Source organism: Nothobranchius furzeri, chromosome 13, assembly GCF_043380555.1.
Source record: "Nothobranchius furzeri strain GRZ-AD chromosome 13, NfurGRZ-RIMD1, whole genome shotgun sequence".
NCBI lineage: Eukaryota > Metazoa > Chordata > Actinopteri > Cyprinodontiformes > Nothobranchiidae > Nothobranchius > Nothobranchius furzeri.
The window spans coordinates 56,475,596-56,495,595 of NC_091753.1; the positions used below are offsets into that span (position 1 = coordinate 56,475,596).

Here is a 20,000-nt window from a genome sequence, read left to right on the forward strand (position 1 = left end):
TCCAATGTAAGTGATTTTTTTTTACATATCGGTATCGGTCCGACAAATAAAACCGGGCCGATATTCCATCCATCCATCCATTTTTTGAACCCGCTTTGTCCATGTCGGGTCGCGGGGGGGGGGGGGGGGGGGGGGGGCTGGTGCCTATCTCCAGCAGTCAACGGGCAATCAGACGGGGTACACCCTGGACAGAGAGCCAGTCCATCGCAGGACAACACAGAGACACACAGGACAACACAGAGACACACACACCTAAGGACAATTTAGACAGACCAATCAACCTAACAGTCGTGTTTTTGGACTGTGGGAGGAAGCCGGAGGACCCGGAGAGAACCCACGCATGCACAGGGAGAACATGCAAACTCCATGCAGAAAGATCCCAGGCCGGGAAGCGAACCCAGGACGCCACTGCGCAGCCCCGGGCCGATATTAACAACCGATATTTTTTCCATCTTGTCTCCATTTGTTTGCCTGTTTCAGAGGGCAAGGGGGGTGATGTGTAATTGTTTAGTCGTGTCACAGTGAATGTAACCATCTCAGAAGCGTGTTTGTGTGTACGGTAATATAAAGTCGGCTTTAATCGTTTTCATTTTATACAAAATTGCTGATTTTAGAAGCTTTAATGTGAGAATATCGGTATCAGCAAATATCGGTTATCAGCCATAACAGTGATCTTAATATCGGTATCGGCCCAAAAATGTCATATCGGTGCATCACTACTAATGATGTCTAATTAGTTTTCATAAGGTAACCTGGCTTACCTCAGACTCATTAGTCCGATGGGACTGCCTCAGACTAAAACCCACAAAAACCCCATTTCCAGGACCTCCTTGGCCCGTCTCTTGTGGAGGTTCTAGCGTGGTTCCTCTTAGGAAACGTTTAGACAGTAAAACCAGAACCAGCGGATCCTGCTGTGTCCAGCAGAGGTCTCATGATCCTTCTGTCCCTTTTCACATTTCAGGGCCTACCGAACAGAACTTTAGAACATCTGAGCTCCACATGGACCAAACCTGATCCTGGATCATCAGCGCCATGAACTATCTGGAGTCCATCGAAACCAAACTTCTCAGTGGAACCATTCTTCTGAAGGTTCTGTTCAGTTCCCACTCAAGTCCTCAGAGATCCAGTAACCGGTTCTTACCTCCTGCTGAGATCCAGGGAATTCTGCTGGTTCTGGGTTCCCGGATCCGTAGGTGAAGCGTCTCAGTGAGAACCGGTTCTGATCTGAGACCAGTGGAAGTCTGAGGTCGATGAACTGCCTCCTGAACCACGGGTCAGTATCGATGTTCAGGAGTCCAGAGGCGGGTAAACCAGAACGTTCTAGTGGGACTGTTTGTGGTTGGTCCTGAAACCCGTGTGACGGGTGGACTTCAGACCCGGTCCATGTTTGCTGTCATCTGATTGGTCCTTCAGCACCAAAAGTCTGACACAAACAGAACCACAGAGCTCAGATGTCTGGGACTGTCAGGATTCCTGACTGGAAGCATCATTGGGACTAGGCCTGTGTGGAACATCTCAGAGATCTGCAGGTTTAAGGGAGCCAAATTTAAGACTTTTTAAGACCACTTGGACCAAATTTAAGCTTTTATTTTATTAAATTTAAGCTATAATCTCCAGCTATTGCCTGGAACCGGTGCTAACCACGTCGTGAACGTGGGATTAGCCATCCAGTTACCATTAATGTTGCACTTCCCCATGGCGCAAGCTCCCACTAGCTTAACGTGCTCATCTATAAATAGCCCCCTTTCACAACCAACCGAACGTGTACGGTTCCGCTTACGCCAATATCGTACACAAAAAATGCTGAACGCTAACTAGAAATTCACAAAAATTTTATAGAAATAAAAGAATCTTGTTTGTTGGGTCTTTGGTAATTTAAGACTTTTGGAAACTGTATTTAAGGATTATTTGTCATTTTTAAGGCCTTACATTTGGAAAAGCAAATTTAAGACTTTTTTAAGAACCTGCAGATACCCTGCATCTGGGTCACTCTGGGCCCTCTGGCTCTGTGACCCACACCAGGCCCTAGAACCGTTCTGGTGCAGGACCTCAGAGAGGTGTTCTGATATCCAGTGATGATGTTTAGATCCCGGTGGAACCACTAAAGAAGACAGCAGGAATGTCTGAAACATTCTTATTCCACAGAAAAGATTCCAAATGTTTATCTCAGAAATGTTTTTTATTTGTGAAACTGGTTAAATCCAGAAAATTCCACCATTCTTGGTTTACAATAAACTTTTGGTCTCCTCAGAATTTTCGGTTTGATTAAAACACAAAAAATTTAGTTTTTAAGGATCTTTACTTTTTGTTTTTATGAAAATCTAAATATGAAGATAACCGGTTCAGTATCTTATAAATAAAACCTCATCACCCCTGAAATTCCACACTTCCCGTTTGATTCGCAGAAGCTGGCTGAAGCAGGAATCCTGTACACTTTATACATCTATACAAGTTACAGCTCCACCCCCACAGTCCAGGTTCCCGTGTCCTACACGGAGCCTCCACGGTTCCCGCCTCCTCGAGTCCTCAAGTCGTGCCAAACTTTGACAAAAGGTTCCCGGTTCATCCAGATAAGCTCGTGACCGAACCAAACGTACCAGCTGAGGAAACGGGAAACAGATCTGGTTAGATCCTGCAGCACGCCCCGCCCCCCAACAACAGCCCAGACTCACATTCCAAACATGGCTCCTCCTAAATGAGCAGCGTGGTCAAAAAACCTCCATCCCAGCAGCAAACCTGCAGTATCCATGGCAACGATGGCCTTCAGAGCCTGCAGTCACAAGCAGATAGAGATGGTGGAGCTGATGGAAGGTAAATCAAACAGCTGAGGAGGTGGTTGGCGTCTTACGTTAGCAGCAGTGAAGGTGAACATCGGCAGGAAGATGATGGCTAGCTTAGCTTCGGGGATTTTGGCGCAAACGGCAGCAAGGACGGTCATGATGGCTCCCGACTGAAACACAAACACGCTGTAAGGAGTTCTGAGGTCCGAAAGAACCAAGAAAAGGTTCTGGTGCTGAGACAATCCATCAAAGACCTGAACCAGGACCTGCCTGGGTCACAGGACGGAGGTTCTTACCGCTCCCAGTGAAGGGCCAAACCTCCCCATGGACATCTTACAAACATAGCTGACAAACGTAGAAACCACACCTGGACACAGAAGAAACGTCTCACTTCGTACGCTCTACAGGACATTTACACGTGTCTCTGATGATCAGCACCTGCAGACAGGTAGACGGCCATGAACTGCTCTCGCCCCAACATGGAGACAGCGCTGCTGGAGAAGCTCCACAGGACGTACATGTTAGCAGCCAGGTGGAAGAGAGAAACGTGGCTGAAGGTGGAAAGGAGCATCGGCAAGCAGCGAGTCTCTGTAGGGAGAGAGAGGACATGAGGGATGGTCAGAGAGAGGACACAGGGCCCGTATAACGCTCATCCTGTCTCTGGTTCTGGTCAGAAACACTCACTGGAGGCGGGGTTGGAGGTGAAGTACCGGAGCATGAAGCGTTGCAGAGGAGGAACCCTCCAGCAGCAGAACACCACGGCGTTAGCAGCAATGATTCCTGGGAAATGAAGAGGGATAACTTTGATATTGGGTCAGGTTCTGGATGTGACAAACACTCCCGGTCCAACTCTGGAGCTAAGACCAAACAGATCAACATCAGAGTTCCCATTGGCTCAGCGAGCTGCCAGTCAAACCAGTCTGGGTATATTCTGGGTGATGAAATAGTTCGGACCAACTCTGACCCTGGAACACACCTGCTGACTCACTCACCTGTCACCGTTTTCTGGCCCTCTGACAAGCTGTTCCACCATAGGTTTATCTGAAACACAAACAACCAATCATCACCTTCCCTGTGATCGTCTTCTGGGTGTCAGGATTGGGTTTTTTATTAAAGCGTGAGAGTTGGAAATGATCACCTCTTTACGGATGTCCCCTCGTTTCTGAGGTCTCACTTTCTCCAGCCAATCGGCTCGGATCTCATTAAAGTAGCTCTGGACTCGAGACTTGAGCGACTCGTACTGCCAGATGGCTGCCGAGCCAAAGGAGCACCCTGTAAACTGACATGGAGTTAACACCTGTCTGTGACATCATCATCTTCAGCAGGAGAACGTCACCTACCCCCACGGTGAAAAGGAAAGGTCTGATTAGCTGGCCGAAGGCTGGCTGGGAGTCGGGGGGAGGCTGTCGGTCACAGTTAGGGATGGAGGTCCGGCGCTGGACAGCGGCCTCAACAGACTCTGTGTGGGCGGGGCCACAATCCTCCATCTTTTTAGAGTCTGGTTTTTTAGCAGCTTTTCTGAAACCACATTTCTGCTGAAAGCTGTGAGGCCACCTGCTGGACAAATAAAGAACTACAGACTCACAGAAGAACCTAGAGACTTGACTCTACATCACCATGGTAACAAGAAACTGGACTCTACATCACCATGGTAACAAGAGACTGGACTCTGCATCACCATGGTAACAAGAGACTGGACTCTGCATCACCATGGTAACAGAGACTGGACTCTGCATCACCGTGGTAACAGAGACTGGACACTACATCACCGTGGTAACAGAGACTGGACTCTACATCACCATGGTAAAAGAGATTGGACTCTACATCACCATGGTAACAGAGACTGGACTCTACATCACCATGGTAACAAGAGACTGGACTCTGCATCACCATGGTAACAGAGACTGGACTCTGCATCACCGTGGTAACAGAGACTGGACACTACATCACCGTGGTAACAGAGACTGGACTCTACATCACCAGGGTAAAAGAGATTGGACTCTACATCACCATGGTAACAGAGACTGGACTCTACATCACCATGGTAACAGAGACTGGACTCTACATCACCCATGGTAACAGAGACTGGACTCTACATCACCCATGGTAACAGAGACTGGACTCTACATCACCGTGGTAACAGAGACTGGACTCTGCATCACCATGGTAACAGAGACTGGACTCTGCATCACCGTGGTAACAGAGACTGGACACTACATCACCGTGGTAACAGAGACTGGACTCTACATCACCATGGTAACAGAGACTGGACTCTACATCACCATGGTAAAAGAGATTGGACTCTACATCACCATGGTAACAGAGACTGGACTCTACATCACCATGGTAACAAGAGACTGGACTCTGCATCACCATGGTAACAGAGACTGGACTCTGCATCACCGTGGTAACAGAGACTGGACACTACATCACCGTGGTAACAGAGACTGGACTCTACATCACCAGGGTAAAAGAGATTGGACTCTACATCACCATGGTAACAGAGACTGGACTCTACATCACCATGGTAACAGAGACTGGACTCTACATCACCCATGGTAACAGAGACTGGACTCTACATCACCCATGGTAACAGAGACTGGACTCTACATCACCAAGGTAAAAGAGATTGGACTCTACATCACCATGGTAACAGAGCGGTAACAGTAGGGTTGTCACGGTAACCGGTATAGCGGTAAACCCCGGTAAAAAAGTTGACAATAAAAATAACCGTCCAGTTTTTAAAAAAACTATATTATCTCGGTGGGTTTACCGTGGCCGCGGTTTCAGCGCGGTGACCCTTACCAGCCACCGTCGCTTCAGCTGAAGTTCCCGCGGCGCGCACACGCACTTTTTAGTTTGCAACGGCACCAAAACTTTGAAGCTGAAATAATGGCCGAAGGAGGCGACGGCAGCGCCCAGGACATCCATCAGCCCTCAAAGAAGACTAAATCGGAAGTATGGGCATATTTTGGATTTCTGAAAAATGCTGAGGGACAGTTAATAGAAGACTGCTATCCCGTCTGCAGAACGTGCAGGAAACAAGTGTCTGCAAAAGGCAGCAACACTTCAAATCTCATGGCACATCTGCGTGACCATCACCCACGTCTCTACAGCCAGTGCAAGGTAAGTCAACATGAGCATTTTAGCTTAAATGCATGACGCGAGGACTTTTGGCTGAGGGAGAATGCAACGAGTCACTATATACTGCAGCCGCAGCGTCCTCTGCCAGCATTTAAACCGTGTCACAGACACCCTGTTGCTGGATGAAGCATCTTATTTGTTGATGATGAAGAGAAATATACAATTAGTTCCTTGTCATTGATTTGTTTACTTATTCAATGCCATTTATACTTGAACATTTGGATTTGATTACATAGTGTAGTAGTTATTTTAGTAATTTGTTTAAAGTGGATATTTATTTTAAATACATATTTTTTAAGGTTGACTTGTACAGTGCTCAAGTCAAGTGTGGACTGGAGTTTTAGATTTTCATTTTGATAATGAAGAAAACAAGTATATGAGAAAACAAGTGGTGTTTCTTTGATTTGTTTACATATTGTTTATGTTTTGAATGTTTGGATTTGTATCATTTAAACCTGCACTGACTACTGTAACATGTTCCAGAAAAAGAAGATATTTGTTCCTTTACTTGTGAAAAGTTGCACTTTTGCTAAGGCTTTGTGTTATTTTAGGTTTAATAAACACTGTTAAACATTTTCAAAACTATTTCAGTTTGTGTAGAACAGGACTATCAATGCTTTCTGAACGTACGCAACACCGTTTAAAAAATACCGCGATAATACCGAAAACCGTGATAATTTTGGTCACAATAACCGTGAGGTTAAATTTTCTTACCGTGACAACCCTAGGTAACAGAGACTGGACTCTACATCACCATGGTAACAGAGACTGGACTCTACTGGGCCATTCCCATCTGTACCGGGTCGGCCCGGGCCGGGTAGCGTAGGTTGTTTACATATCTGGGTGGCCTGGTATGTTTCCGGGCCAACCAAGGCTCATTCTCAGCCCTCTTCTCGAGGGGGTCTGCTTCAGGCCGACCAGGGCCAACACACCCACTGCTGATAGCAAATTCACACCTTCCATTAGAGCAAGCCTCTGATTGGTGGGTAGAATCAGCCCACATGGGCTTAAGGCAAGGATGTGTGGAATCAACCGGGCCAGGCTGGGGCCGACTGGGGCTACCCGGCCCGGGCCGACCCGGTACAGATGGGAATGGCCCATACATCACCCATGGTAACAGAGACTGGACTCTACATCACCGTGGTAACAGAGACTGGACACTACTTCACCGTGGTAACAGAGACTGGGCTCTACATCACCAAGGTAAGAGATTAGACTCTACATCACCATGGTAACAGAGACTGGACCATAAGGTCAGATTGTCGGAACCTAGAGCACTTTTAAATAAACTTCTGATCTTCGGAACCACTCAGCTTGCAGCACTGAGATGATCACATGCTTAATTTCACCATGATCCAAGTTTATTCAGGGACAGATTTAAATGTCATGATAAAATCTTTTGTAAAATCATCTCCAGCCTGTTCGTTCTGATCCACGAGTAACAGCAGAACCACCAAAACAATCTCCAGCAGTTAGCATCTTCTGAATTACTTCATCTGTAGTCGTATTAGTTATTCGCTGACTTGGTTTTTTATTATTTTGTGTTAAAACGTTCTGTCCTTTATGAAGTTAATGTTTCCGGTTCCTTAAACTGTGGAGCACAGCTCACGTCTATCTACAGATTCTGATCTCTTAAAAGAAGTGCTACTGAACGTTTTTATTCATGATCATCTCAATGCAGCCGAGTGAACGAAGTGTTAATACATTACCAACCAGAGCTGTGACCCAGGAAGTAAAACACATGCTAACTTTACTTCCTAAGTTAGAACATCTGCACCAGGTTTTAGACACGTTTCTGCAAACTGACATCTTTTTACGGATAACTTGTTAAAATCACACAAACATTATTTCTGAAATAAGTCTTAACAGTCGATCGCTCTGTTAGCCAGTGGCTACCAGTCAGCTGATGCTAACCCTTTTCGAAGCTAATAGGCTACCTCAGGACAGTGAAAAAATGGGAAAGTTTCGGCGGGAGCAGTTTGTCTGTCTCTGCCTGTCAGGACTGACCTGCCACCTCTCACGGAGCTCCATAGCGTGTCCTCTCCGATCAGTCGGAGCATGGAACAGCTCCTCCAGGCCATGTTGAGTCCGATATTCTCGGATTATCGGTGCCGGATCGGAATGAAGGTGATAGCAGCGGATAGCACCAACAACAGCGACGCCTGGTGGACAGGAGGTAACATAAACTGCATGAATGTTACAAGATATGTTACATCTTCTTTACACTTTCAAAATAAATGATAGATTAACTGCAATTTCAGTGAGAAAAGATTCGTTATTTTTAAATGTACTTTGATTCTTCTAACATGTGCTGGTAACATTTTTACTCTGTTATCAGCATTATCCTTGTTTAGTTAATCAAAATTTATTCAGTTTGCTTTATTACATAAAATCACATTTTCATTGATCAAGTATTACTTTAATTAAAATGTATTTATTTGTCAAACATACGCCCTAACACTAGATCACTCCGAGAAAACGCTGTTAGTCACTATGACTCATTATTCACTGGCTCACTGCATCTTAATTGATCTAGGTCAGATGTCACGGTTTCTGCAGTAAAAAGATGTAAAAAAAAACACATTGTTGCACTTTAAATTAGTAGTGAAATCTTGTCTGATTATCTTCCCCGCCCGAAGCACACACACACACACACGTGCACACAAACACGCGCGCGCACACAAGATGCTCATCAACAGAATCTCTTGAACTTTCCTGCTGGCTTGGTTTAACATTTTAGCACAACAGCATACGTTAAATGAAGTCCGTAGTCTCTTTTGCCACAGTATTAAAACAATTAAAACAACATTTGGTCAAAGTTACTTGATCGTGAGTGAGCTTTTATTCTGAAGGTATTGAAGGTGGAGCCGTTATTTCCGCTGCTTGTGTTCTGTGTGGTTCGGTTCTGCTCAGCTCGGCCCAGAGTACACCAGCGAGGAATCATGGCGGCCCCTGCCCTCTCCGTTCGGTCCGGTTCGGCGGGAAGCCTCGGGAACAGCCCCACCTCGGCCGCCGGGAGGCTTCCGCCCGGTGGCGGCGGCGGTAGCGGTGGGCCCGAGCTGGACTTCAGGTCGGCGGCCCGGATGGAGGACCTGAACCGTCTCATCCAGGAGTTTAGTAAACACGACCAGCGGGAATACGATGACCAGCGCGCCCTGGAGATCCACACGGCCAAGGACTTCATCTTCTCCATGCTGGGTGAGGAGCATCAACGCACGGTTCTGTTCCGGTAAACACACCGGAATGCGGTAAACAGACCCGAAACCGACAGTAATGCAGCCGGATCCTCTGGGTCGCATTCTACCTGCAATCCTCCTCCACCTAGAAGAGATTCACGACGCTCCCGGTTTTATTTTTTATTTTTTTATTATTATTATTATTTTTTGGGTTCTGAAGAACCGGAACCGTTAGAAAGGTTCTGGAGTCTGTGGCTAAAGTCCAAGTCCGTCAGCTGGTTGAGTTTTGATGTTTCAGGTTTTATTGGAAACTAAAATGCAAAACTCTTTTAAAGAGTCCAGCTGAACTAATCAGGTACAGAACCACTGAGTGGTGGTGCTGAGTGACGCCCAGTCCAGTCTCTGGTCCAGAATTTATCCAAAACCATTTGAAGGTAAAAGATCTCAAAGTTTAAAGTGGCTGTTTGGGTCATACACGTGGGCTGGAGGTTCATCAGGAGAACCTAGTAACACAGGTGATTTATTTAAATTAGCGCACTGAGCCCAAATTGGTTCAGAACAGTTGATCTGATCAGCATCAGTTCCCATGGTAACCGGTTCTGAACAGGTGACCCTATCAGCATCAGTTCCCATAGTAACCTGTTCAAAACTGATGACCATATCAGCATCAGTTTCCATGGTAACCTGTTCAGGACTGGTGACCCTATCAGCATCAGTTTCCATGGTAACCTGTTCAGAACAGGTGACCCTATCAGCATCATTTCCCATAGTAACCTGTTCAAAACTGATGACCATATCAGTATCAGTTACCATGGTAACCTGTTCAGAACAGGTGGCCTAATCTGCATCAGTTTCCATGGTCATCGGTGCAGAATAGGTGGTCTGATAAGCATCCGTTACCATGGTAACTGCTTCCGAACAGGTGGTTGTAATAATTTTATAGTTTTTATAGATTATTTTTGTTTACCTGTGATGGAGCTGGATATTTATTGACCCAACATTGATTCTTCAGAACATGATTCAGATCAGTCGGAAACTTAAGACTGGACTGAGAGAAACTCAACAGATCCTCTTTGACTCCCGACCCAAAGTGGTCAGGAGCCATTCCAGCTGTCAGCTGGTGAATTTGTGACCTGTGTAACTTGGTGGTGAGCTCTGGGAGGATTAGTGAAAGATAACAGAACTGGAGGAAGTGATTTAACCTGGTGGGACAGTGTGGTTCTGATCGTAAGGAGCAGCTGATTTAAACCGTGATGTGACGGGTCTGTAAGGCTTTAAACATCCAGATCAGAACCAACTTTTCCAAAGCAGTTTCTAACAAACATCAAAACGAGGAAACAGACTCAGTTTGTTTTTGTTTTCTTCCGTGTCTAAATGTCCTCCTGCTGCATCCCTGTTCTGATGGGATTAGTCTTCCTGAAGAGATTAGAGATTAATTTTCCCTCTGGACCTTAATATCATTCACAATGCTGGTAGCATCCCAAATGATCTGGAAGTTTTGATGATAAAGGTGAGCAGGGATGTGTATTTTTGCAATTCTGGCGATGCGATACATATCACGATACAGGGGAGAAGATACGATACATATCACGATACAGGGGAGACGATACGATATATATCACGATACAGGGGAGACGATACGATACATATCACGATACGGGGAGACGATACGATATATATCACGATAAAGGGGAGACGATACGATACATATCACGATACGGGGAGACGATACGATACATATCACGATACAGGGGAGACGATACGATACATATCACGATATGGGGAGACGATACGATACATATCATGATACAGGGGAGACGATACGATATATATCACGATACAGGGGAGACAATACGATACATCACGATATATTGCGATACATTCAGTCAAACATTACAAGCAATTTTTTTTACTGAATTTATTGTAAGAATGTTCAATAAACAGTCCAAACTGATACGTAACATGTTTACCATGAGGTATCTGAACCATGATGGAGGGATTTACATTTCAATGGTGGAAACAAAACCCGTTGCACACTGCTGCAAACTAGCGGGTGGCGATTGAATTGCACAAAACGAATAGAAAATACACAAATGTTTGCATGTAAATTTTTTCGAGAATTAGATACACGGCTTTTGAATATCGATGTAATAAACGCAGGAAAAAACTATCACGATATATTGCCATATCGATATTTTCTTACATCCCTAAAGGTGAGCATCAGACCTCGCCTGGTCTGCAACAGCTCATCATCTGGTCTACGTCTGTTCTACCTGCTGTGGGCCAGGACACATTTGAGATTATTTGCTCTCTTTAGTTATTTTTTTTTTTTATCAGAAACGGGTTTCATTGCCAAATGACTCCATCTCATGTGGGAACCGAGGCTTCAGGAGCTCTTAGCGTTGATCGCTGATGGACAGCTGGACCTTTGGGTCCCTTTTGGATTGATCTGATTGGGTTTCCCTCCTTTTTTGTTTTAGGAATGGTTCAGAAGCTGGACCAGAAACTCCCAGTGGCCAATGAGTATCTCCTCCTTTCGGGTGGTGTTCGGGAAGGGGTGGTGGACATGGATCTAGACGAACTGAGCGTCTACGCTCGTGGCACAGATTATGACATGGACTTCACCCTGTTGGTCCCAGCCCTTAAACTCCATGATCGTAACCAGCCGGTGACCCTGGACATGAGGCACTCGGCGCTGGGCCACTCCTGGCTCAGCCTCCGACTCTTTGATGAAGGAACCATCAACAAATGGAAAGACTGTTGCACCATTGTCGACCACATCAGCGGGACCACCAACTACTTCTTTTCTCCCACGCTAGTGGCGGACTGGTTCTACCAGTCCATCTCACTGGTGCTGCTGGAGGTGCAGAAGAAGCCGCAGAGAGGAATGCCAAGAGTGGAGAAGGTGGAGCGGAACGGGACCATCATCTCTGTCATCCTGGGCGTTGGCAGCAGTCGGATGCTCTACGACATTGTCCCTGTGGTGTCGTTTAAAGGTTGGCCAGCCGTGGCTCAGAGCTGGTTGATGGAGAACCATTTCTGGGACGGAAAGATCACGGAGGAGGAGGTGATAAGCGGATTCTATCTCGTCCCTGCCTGTTCCTACAAAGGCCGGAAGGATAACGAATGGCGCCTGTCTTTTGCCCGCAGTGAGGTGCAGCTGAAGAAATGCATCTCATCCAGCCTCATGCAGGCATACCAGGCTTGTAAGGCCATCATCATCAAGCTGCTGTCCCGGCCCAAAGCCATCAGCCCGTACCACCTCCGCAGCATCATGCTGTGGGCCTGCGACCGCCTCCCCGCCAACTACCTATCACAGGACGACTTCTCCGCTCACTTCCTGCTGGGCCTGATAGACGACTTGCAGCATTGCCTCGTAAACAAGATGTGTCCCAACTACTTCATTCCTCAGTGCAACATGCTGGAGCACCTGTCGGACGAGACCGCCATGCTGCACGCCCGCAAACTGTCCTCCGTGCGGTCCGACCCGACCGAGCACCTCCGCACCACCATCGAGCACGCCAAGGCTGCCAACAGGCTGACGGTGGAACTGCAATGGCGAGGCAGCTCCAACAACCTGCCGTCCCCGCAGTCCGACGCCGGCGGAGACCACCAGCCGGATGACCGGCTGGCCAAGAAGCTTCAGCAGCTTGTCACGGAGAATCCCGGGAAGTCCATCTCGGTCTTCATCAACCCGGACGACGTCACGCGGCCGCACTTCCGCATCGATGACAAGTTCTTCTGAGACTGAGAGACGTCTTCCTAGACCTCCTTCTCTTTGTGCTCCTCACATGGCGCCCCGCTGCCTCTGAAACTTTGTTTTTTACTTTTTTTAGTTTTCCTGCCACAAAGTGAGGTGATTGTTTCGTCGTCTGCCACAGTTTTTTTATTTAGTTAGTTTTATTTTTCTATTCCCGACCCCCTTCCCTCCTTCTCACTGTGTGCCCTGTGTTTTCTACCTGCTGAATGCCTTTTAAACAGGCCGCTGATTAGCAGCAGCTTGTTTTTAAAACCGAAGGAGGGGACAGAAGTCCACCTGGAGACGGAGCTGCTGTTCCAGTAAAACAGACTAAAAACGATCAGGGATCCTGGTAACGAGACAAATTCATCGACTCCTGGAGGCACCAGATCCGGATGAGCCTAGGGATGCACCGATACTGACACCAGTGCCGATATCGGTGCATCCCTTTGGCGCGGTATGAGGGCCAAAATGAAGACTACTGCCCAGCAGCAGGAGGCTACATAAATTCTGAAGCAAACTACCGACCTGATTAATAATAAGCTGGCGCCGGTAACTGAGAGGCTGGCGCTGCTTACTGAGAAATAGCACCTTTACCGGTGTTACTACTAGAAACGCTAGGGACTAGCAGCCCTCGGCTGGTCATTGACTGGTTCAAACACTCCCTCTCTGCTGTCTATTAGCATGGATAGGCTAGCGTTAGCCTGGACGGGCTGGTGTTAGCATTGGAGAGGCTAGCCATTAGCGTGCCTAGGCTGGCCACTAGCTGAATTTCCTACCTCCTCAACGGACCAATAAAATGGATAGGCTGGCGTTAGCATCAGAGAGGCTAGCCATTAGCGTGCCTAGGCATGCCACTAGCTGGATTTCCTACCCCCTCGACGAACCTTAAGCATGGATAGACTGGCATTAGCATCGGAGAGGCTAGCCATTAGCATGTCTCGGAGAGTCACTTACTCTACTAGATTTGTTTTTTTTTTACTTTTACTAAACGGATGACATACTATGAGACCTGCAATCACAGTTGTTCCTTTGACAGAACGCGTTGTTATACACATTAACTTAAAGCAGATTGTAAAGCCGACAGCCTGTTAGCATTGATTAGGTTCTGCGTTAACTCCATTCAGCTCTTAATTACAGGTTGATGGCATTTTCTTTTTATATAGTTTGGTTTTCTTTCACATGTCAGAGAAAAAGCCAGAGCTAACTAGTTTGTACTTTTCATCTTTGGATTTTAAATCCTTTGTATTGAATTACAGGTTAATAATTATTTAAACTGTGATGTTATCTTTATTATAACTATATAATATGTACAAAAAAAATACATCTAATAGAGTAACTGACTCTCCGAGACATGCTAATGGCTAGCCTCTCCGAAGCTAACGCCAGCCTATCCATGCTAAATGTCAGTCAAGGGGGTGGGAAATCCAGCGAGTGGCCAGCCTAGGCACGCTAATGGCTAGCCTCTCCAATGCTAACACCAACCCGTCCAGGCTAACGCTAGCCTATCTATGCTAATAGACAGCAGAGGGAGTGTGTGAACCAGTCAATGACCAGCCGAGGGCTGCTAGTCCCTAGCATATCTAGTAGTAACGCCGGTGTCGGTACAAGATCTGCTCGGGTGCAAGATCGGCTCGGGGTCCGTCGACTACCGATGACGTCAAAGTAGTTGATTGGCTGAACATGAACCTTACGGAATTACATAATCACGTTACGTTGTTATCACGTTACGTTGGTCCAGGCAAATCTTTCTGTTGGAAAGATGGACAACTTTTACAAAGAAATCCATCATTACCTCTTCGAAAATACACTTTTAGCGCTGAGCTGCATGTATATTAGGGCTGAACGATTAACTGCATGTGCAATTAAATTGCGATGTGACAAAAGGAGATTTTCTAATCGCAACGGCTGCAATTTGGCAGCGAGTGGTTAGCGCAATGCTAATATACATGGAAAAACCCATAGCAATACTAATGCTAATATCGCCAATTACATTCTTACAAATTATGAATTAGAAACGTGCCAAATGATTACATTTGGAGTGTAACAGAAAGTAAAACTACCATCAAATAAGTACAGACAGGTATTTTAGTAAAGCCAGAAAACTTTAAACTCCAGAGTTTTGGCTAGCAGCTATGAGCGTACCTGAACTACGCATGGACAAGACGTCAAAAACTCTAAACACAAAATGCTTCAATAAACGGGACACACTTGTTTCCTGCAAATACAATTTCACAGGTGTTGCTAATACCTATGATCCTTCAAGGGATGTGCTCAAAGAGGAGTTCAACATTATGAATGTGTAGATGTGTGATGTATTTTGTCCGAGTGGGTTTGCCGTACTTTGACGTCATCGGCAGTCGAAGGACCCCGAGCCGATCTTGTACCGACACCGGTAAAGGTGCTATCTCTCAGTTACCGGCGCCAGCTTATCAATCAGGTCGGTAGTTTGCTTCAGAATTTATAAAGCCTCCTGCTGCTGGGCAGTAGTCTTAATTTTGGCCCCCATACCGCGCCATACACTCCTAGATGAGAGTAAGGTCACAGACACAACAAGAGTCTTGATCAGAAATCAGAACTTAAACATTTGAAATGTTCACACCAGAGCAACAGCTGGGGGATGAACCGCGTTCAGGAGTTGTTGTGATGTCTCAGAACCAGGAGTGGACCCAGCAGAGGTCTGTCCAAAGGTGGGCTTCCCCCCTGTGAGGAATGTCTTGGTCCTGCTGGGCCCTGATGGTACTAATGTCTTAGAAGCTAACTGTAAATAGAAGAAGACTGACCGAAGAGTGGACACTGGACTACAAAGAGACTGACGATGATTTGTGGGCTACTTTTTGTCTAATTTTGCACAGAATGTAAAAACAAAAATCACCACTTCTCCTGAGGCTGGACATCGTGTGGTTCAGAGGGGTGGTGCCGTACCAACGAGGGTCATTCTGCTTCGTAGTAGCTCCTCAGTAGGACGTGTTCCCCCATAGGGCTTCCTGTCCACAGTTGGTCCTCAGCCAGATTCCTTCTGGTGTCCTGCTGGGGCTACGGGATCTTCAGCCCTCTATGAAAGCCCACGTCTGGTTTACCTCCATCAGAACTCAGATCACATCTCTGATTTTTGTGGATGTGGTTGACCTGATGGCTTCTTCTAGCCAGGACCTTCAGCAGGCACTGGGACGGGAATCAGCCTGAGGAGCGCCCAACTTCGGGCTAGGAAGGAGCTTGTGTTGGGTGTGGAAGGGTTCCGGTGTCTGTGGGTGTGGTGAGACTGGAAGCCGGATCTGATCCATGTGCTAAACTGGTCTGTTGCACAGAAGATTTGAATCTAAAGGTGAAGCTCTCACCAGAAGGTCACCACCCAAAGTTCTTGCCCACAGGTGACATGTGGGTTGGTGATTGTTCATTAATTCCAGAGCGTCAACTTTAGATTCAAATCTGTGAGAGTGAGAGGGTGAGGAACGCTGAGGTGCCTCTCATCCAGAAGAGTCCTCTGTGATGATGATGATGATGATGATGATGATGATGATGATGGATGGATGATCTATCATTCATCACCTCACAAACATGAATGATTTAAGCATCTAAACAGGGGGCGGAGCAACACGTGACCTCACCTGTCGGGTGTTTTCAGGTTAAGATCTCCCGTCAGGTACGGCACCACACCTGCCTTAACCTACGACTTTCCACGCTCTCACCACCTGGTTCTGACCCACTGTGATCACGTCTCGTTGAGCTCCGCTGGACCTTCAGAACCTGACTTCTCTTCAGCTGCTTCTTCACGTTTTTGGGTCAGAACCGGTCGCAGCAGGTCAAATCGGGTCAGTCCCACCTGATCTAGCTGGGGGTTTCCCATATACCGGCTCGCCGTCAGGTTCTGGCGGTTCTGTCCGAGCGTTGTGGGTCGTTCCTGAGCCGCTCGAGTTGATTCTGGTTTCTGTGTTTGTGTAAACGTCTCAAACATTTTCTTAAAATTACCAAAAAAAATAATCCTGGAAGACATCTGACCAGAAATGTACAGTCCACACGTCCTCATCCTCAAGTGCAATTAGTGACCACTCACTCACTCACACACACACACACACACACACACGCACACGTACACGCACACACACACACACACACACACACACACGCGCACACGTACACGCACTCACACACACACACACTCACCATGTAGCATAACGATGAAACCACTAAACACAAACTCACTCCATCACTCAGAGGTTTTTAAGTGCCACACACACTCCTGCTCAGTGGTCAGTGTGTTTTTTTCGCACTCTCTCTCTCTCTCTATCTATCTATCTCTCACACACACACACCTCCTCTTTCTCTCTCGCTCTCTCTCTCTTTCTCACACACACCTCCTCTTTCTCTCTCTCTTTCTCACACACGCTCCTCTTTCGCTCTCTCTCACACTTCTCTTTCTCTCACACACACACTCCTCTCTTTCGCTCTCTCTCACACTTCTCTTTCTCTCACACACACACTCCTCTCTCTCTTTCTCACGCACACACATCTCTCTCTCTCTCATACACACTTCTCTCTTTCTCACACACACACTCCTCTCTCTTTCTCTCTCACACTCACTCCTCTCTCTCTTTCTCACACACACACCTCTCTCTCTCTCTCATACACACTCCTCTCTTTCTCACACACTCACTCCTCTCTCTCTTTCTCTCTCACACACACACACTCCTCTCTTTCTCTCTCACACACACTCCTCTCTCTTTCTCTCTCTCAAAAACACACCTTCTCTCTCTCTCTCCACCACCTCCTGACTCCCCTTTTCTATTCTGCTGCTCGGTCTGATTCTGGCGAAGGATTTCTGTCTGTGGTGTCGGTCCAGCTGGCCCGCTCCTCAGACATCTCTTCCTCGTCTCAGAACATCCTGAACACTAAAGTCCAAACAAATCTCTGAGCACATCTTATTCTGTTCTAGTGAATCACTCTGAAGAAATGCCCAGATCTCACTTTATAGTGTCTAAACTGTAGAACGTATGAGAATGTGTAATAAAAGAATCCAAGCGGTCTGGATAGTGTCAACTTTTCTCATCTGAGTCGGAGAAAAACTTCAGCGAAATGTTAATGCTGCTTCCAGTGTCTAATCAGGGTCACCATGGTAACCGCCAAAGCGTCAGGTGAAAATTCGAAAAGCAGCTGAAGCTCTGATGGTCCCACGGGGAAATGTCGACGTTTCTACTGGGTTTGATGGAGACATCAGGAGTTGAAAACCACCTTCACTTCCTGTTTGGAGCTGTGAAATAATGGGACCCTGAGGAGAGACCATCAGTCCTACAGCAGATGGAAGAGGACTCACATACCAGCGTTTACCTGTAAGATGAGAGCGCGACATCAGCTGGCATGTAGTCATGTAGATAAACCATCAGAGACCAGAACACCAGTCCAGCGGGGATCTCATTATTACCTTTTCCAGTATCACGGAGCCATTAACTCACATTCATAAACAACAGCAGAATATCTATTAAACTGGGTTAGGCCCCAGTCTGACCTTTGACCTCCTGGTTGATTGAAATCTATACTGAAGTTTTTCTACCACCAGGGGTCAGCAGTGAGACGGTCCCGGCAACATCTCAGCTGTCTGACCTCATCCGTGTGGGCTGGGATCAGGCCGGTTCCCCTCCCCCCTGGTTCCAGGTGGGTTCTTCTTCTTGGGCCAACAGAAAACCACCAGACCCGTCACACCACTGGTTCTGAACGTTCACGATCAACACCGTTTATTTCTGACCCAAGTTCATCTGCAGGTGAAACAGCAACACACCGGCGTGCGTCCGAATTAGACCCGGCTACGAGCTGCTCAGTACCGACCCAGAATGCTGTTCTGCTGTGACCCCATCATGAGACCCCCCATCCTGTCCAGCAGAACCCCTGACCCAGTCTGGTCTGGATCAGCAGAACCGGAGACGAACGCTTAAGTTGTAATAAATCTACTGCGCATGTGCAGCTCTGTGTGTGTGTGTGTTTGGGTACCCTAACCCAATCTGCACCACTGTGCCGCCCAAACTCCTTCGGTGGTGACGTCACTCCATGCGCGAGCTGCAGCTGCACGGCGCGAGCGGCGAGGCGGAGCAGCGCGCGGACCCGGCCCAGGTGAAGGCACGAGCCTGAACGTCCGCAGGAGGAAGAACCAAAACACGGAACAGAAGAAGAAGGAGGAGCAGCAGGGGAGCCTCCGCTGGGCCGAGGAGCAAACACCGCACCACTCCTCCTCCTCCCTCCGGCAGCGAACCGATTCTCCGGTGGTTCGACGCCCGTCGGGACCAGCAGATCAAGGAAAGAAGGAGAGCAGGCCAGGGGAGCGGCTCGGTTCTGAAGATCACAGCGGGAGATGGAGAGCAAAGAGAAGGCGGCAGGTAGGTGGAAGGGGAGCTGTCTGTCTGCAGAGGGGTGGATGATGGACGGCTGGATGGATGCATGATGGGTGGATGCTGCAGTATCCTCCCAGCCACAGAGCAGCTGCATGGGGTTTGGTAGGTGTGGTTATTATGGGATGTTTCCAACCACTCGTCTGAAGAAGGGCTGCAGCAGAGGAAGAGAGACAGGTGGAAGTGAAGACAGGGAGGTGGTGAGGACAGACAGACAGGTGGGGGTGAGGACAGGTCACTGGTTGTTATGGAAGATGATGGACAGACAGACAGGTGAAGGAAGAGGACGCAGCGGTTTTCCAACCTCTGTTTGGACATCAGGATGACGTCCTTCGTCTTTGTCCTGATGACTAGATGGAGAACCAGCCGAAGGTTCTGATGTGATGAAACCCAAAGTGTGAGAGAGACGGAGTCCAGAACTACGGGTCCTTTGTTTAGCGCTTTTTCATCACCATCTCCACACATGAGCTCAGCTCAGAACAGAACTTCCTCCTGGATTTGTTGGTTCTGGTTCCTCTGACCAGGTCATCTCCTCTAGAAGCTCTGACCTGCTGCGCCGACTCACGACTGGCCAGAACCAAACTGATGTAGCAGCCCCATCTCAGGTGTTTGTGTGGGCTGTGTTCTGCTTACGGTGACATCAGTTCTTGTTTTACTGAACAAGCTGCAGAAATGGAACGCGGCCATTGTTGAAACAGAAAGCATGTGATGGTGTCTCTAAGGCTTTGAGGCTGGTTCTACAACAGCAGAGGGCCCGGTTCTGGTTTGGTGGACCAGTTTCAGT

The 20,000-nt window shown here is 47.4% G+C and overlaps 4 protein-coding genes across 6 annotated transcripts in view; 2 read left to right on the forward strand and 2 right to left on the reverse strand.

Moving 5' to 3' along the window:
* Positions 1 to 1,326, reverse strand: part of LOC107379889 (claudin-19) — a 5,280-nt gene extending 3,954 nt beyond the window's left edge. Inside the window, exon 1 of the mRNA XM_054742377.2 lies at positions 1,142 to 1,326. The gene's annotated coding sequence lies outside the window, so the exon portion shown is untranslated. The remainder of the gene's footprint in view (positions 1 to 1,141) is intronic.
* Positions 1,327 to 2,160: 834 nt separating this feature from the next.
* parlb (presenilin associated, rhomboid-like b) lies at positions 2,161 to 8,849 on the reverse strand. 3 transcript variants are annotated; one of them, XM_054742372.2, is made up of 11 exons: positions 8,748 to 8,849; positions 7,932 to 8,086; positions 4,121 to 4,337; positions 3,919 to 4,059; positions 3,773 to 3,821; positions 3,465 to 3,560; positions 3,219 to 3,368; positions 3,077 to 3,147; positions 2,849 to 2,950; positions 2,673 to 2,770; positions 2,161 to 2,600 (listed from the first exon to the last, which is right to left on the reverse strand). In XM_054742372.2, exons 2-11 carry the CDS (start codon positions 8,003 to 8,005, stop codon positions 2,489 to 2,491), a joined length of 1,110 nt encoding a protein of 369 aa, XP_054598347.1. In that variant the 5' UTR covers positions 8,006 to 8,086; positions 8,748 to 8,849; the 3' UTR covers positions 2,161 to 2,488. The 3 variants fall into 3 exon arrangements, with proteins under 3 accessions (XP_054598347.1, XP_015806332.1, XP_015806331.1); XM_015950846.3 differs by having other exon boundaries at positions 4,121 to 4,334; positions 8,748 to 8,845; XM_015950845.3 differs by lacking the exon at positions 8,748 to 8,849 and having other exon boundaries at positions 7,932 to 8,188.
* LOC107379886 (nucleotidyltransferase MB21D2) lies at positions 8,843 to 17,862 on the forward strand. The gene is made up of 2 exons (XM_015950843.3): positions 8,843 to 9,122; positions 11,581 to 17,862. Exons 1-2 carry the CDS (start codon positions 8,867 to 8,869, stop codon positions 12,843 to 12,845), a joined length of 1,521 nt encoding a protein of 506 aa, XP_015806329.1. The 5' UTR covers positions 8,843 to 8,866; the 3' UTR covers positions 12,846 to 17,862.
* Positions 17,863 to 18,825: 963 nt separating this feature from the next.
* Positions 18,826 to 20,000, forward strand: part of LOC107379885 (fibroblast growth factor 12) — a 42,161-nt gene continuing 40,986 nt past the window's right edge. Inside the window, exon 1 of the mRNA XM_054742376.2 lies at positions 18,826 to 19,204. Coding sequence (XP_054598351.1) covers positions 19,180 to 19,204 — 25 coding nt within the window. The 5' untranslated portion in view covers positions 18,826 to 19,179. The remainder of the gene's footprint in view (positions 19,205 to 20,000) is intronic.

Bases quoted from the DNA above. Each gene is read 5' to 3' on its own strand.
- parlb (XM_054742372.2), bottom strand. From the start codon at position 8,005: ATGGCCTGGAGGAGCTGTTCCATGCTCCGACTGATCGGAGAGGACACG. The intron at 3,561-3,772 runs GTGAGTGAGTCA...TTCATTTCCCAG, and splicing joins GGGCCAGAAAACGGTGACAG to GAATCATTGCTGCTAACGCC. The intron at 3,148-3,218 runs GTGCTGATCATC...TTCTGTGTCCAG, and splicing joins GGCCGTCTACCTGTCTGCAG to GTGTGGTTTCTACGTTTGTC.
- LOC107379886 (XM_015950843.3), top strand. From the start codon at position 8,867: ATGGCGGCCCCTGCCCTCTCCGTTCGGTCCGGTTCGGCGGGAAGCCTC. The intron at 9,123-11,580 runs GTGAGGAGCATC...TTTTTGTTTTAG, and splicing joins CTTCATCTTCTCCATGCTGG to GAATGGTTCAGAAGCTGGAC.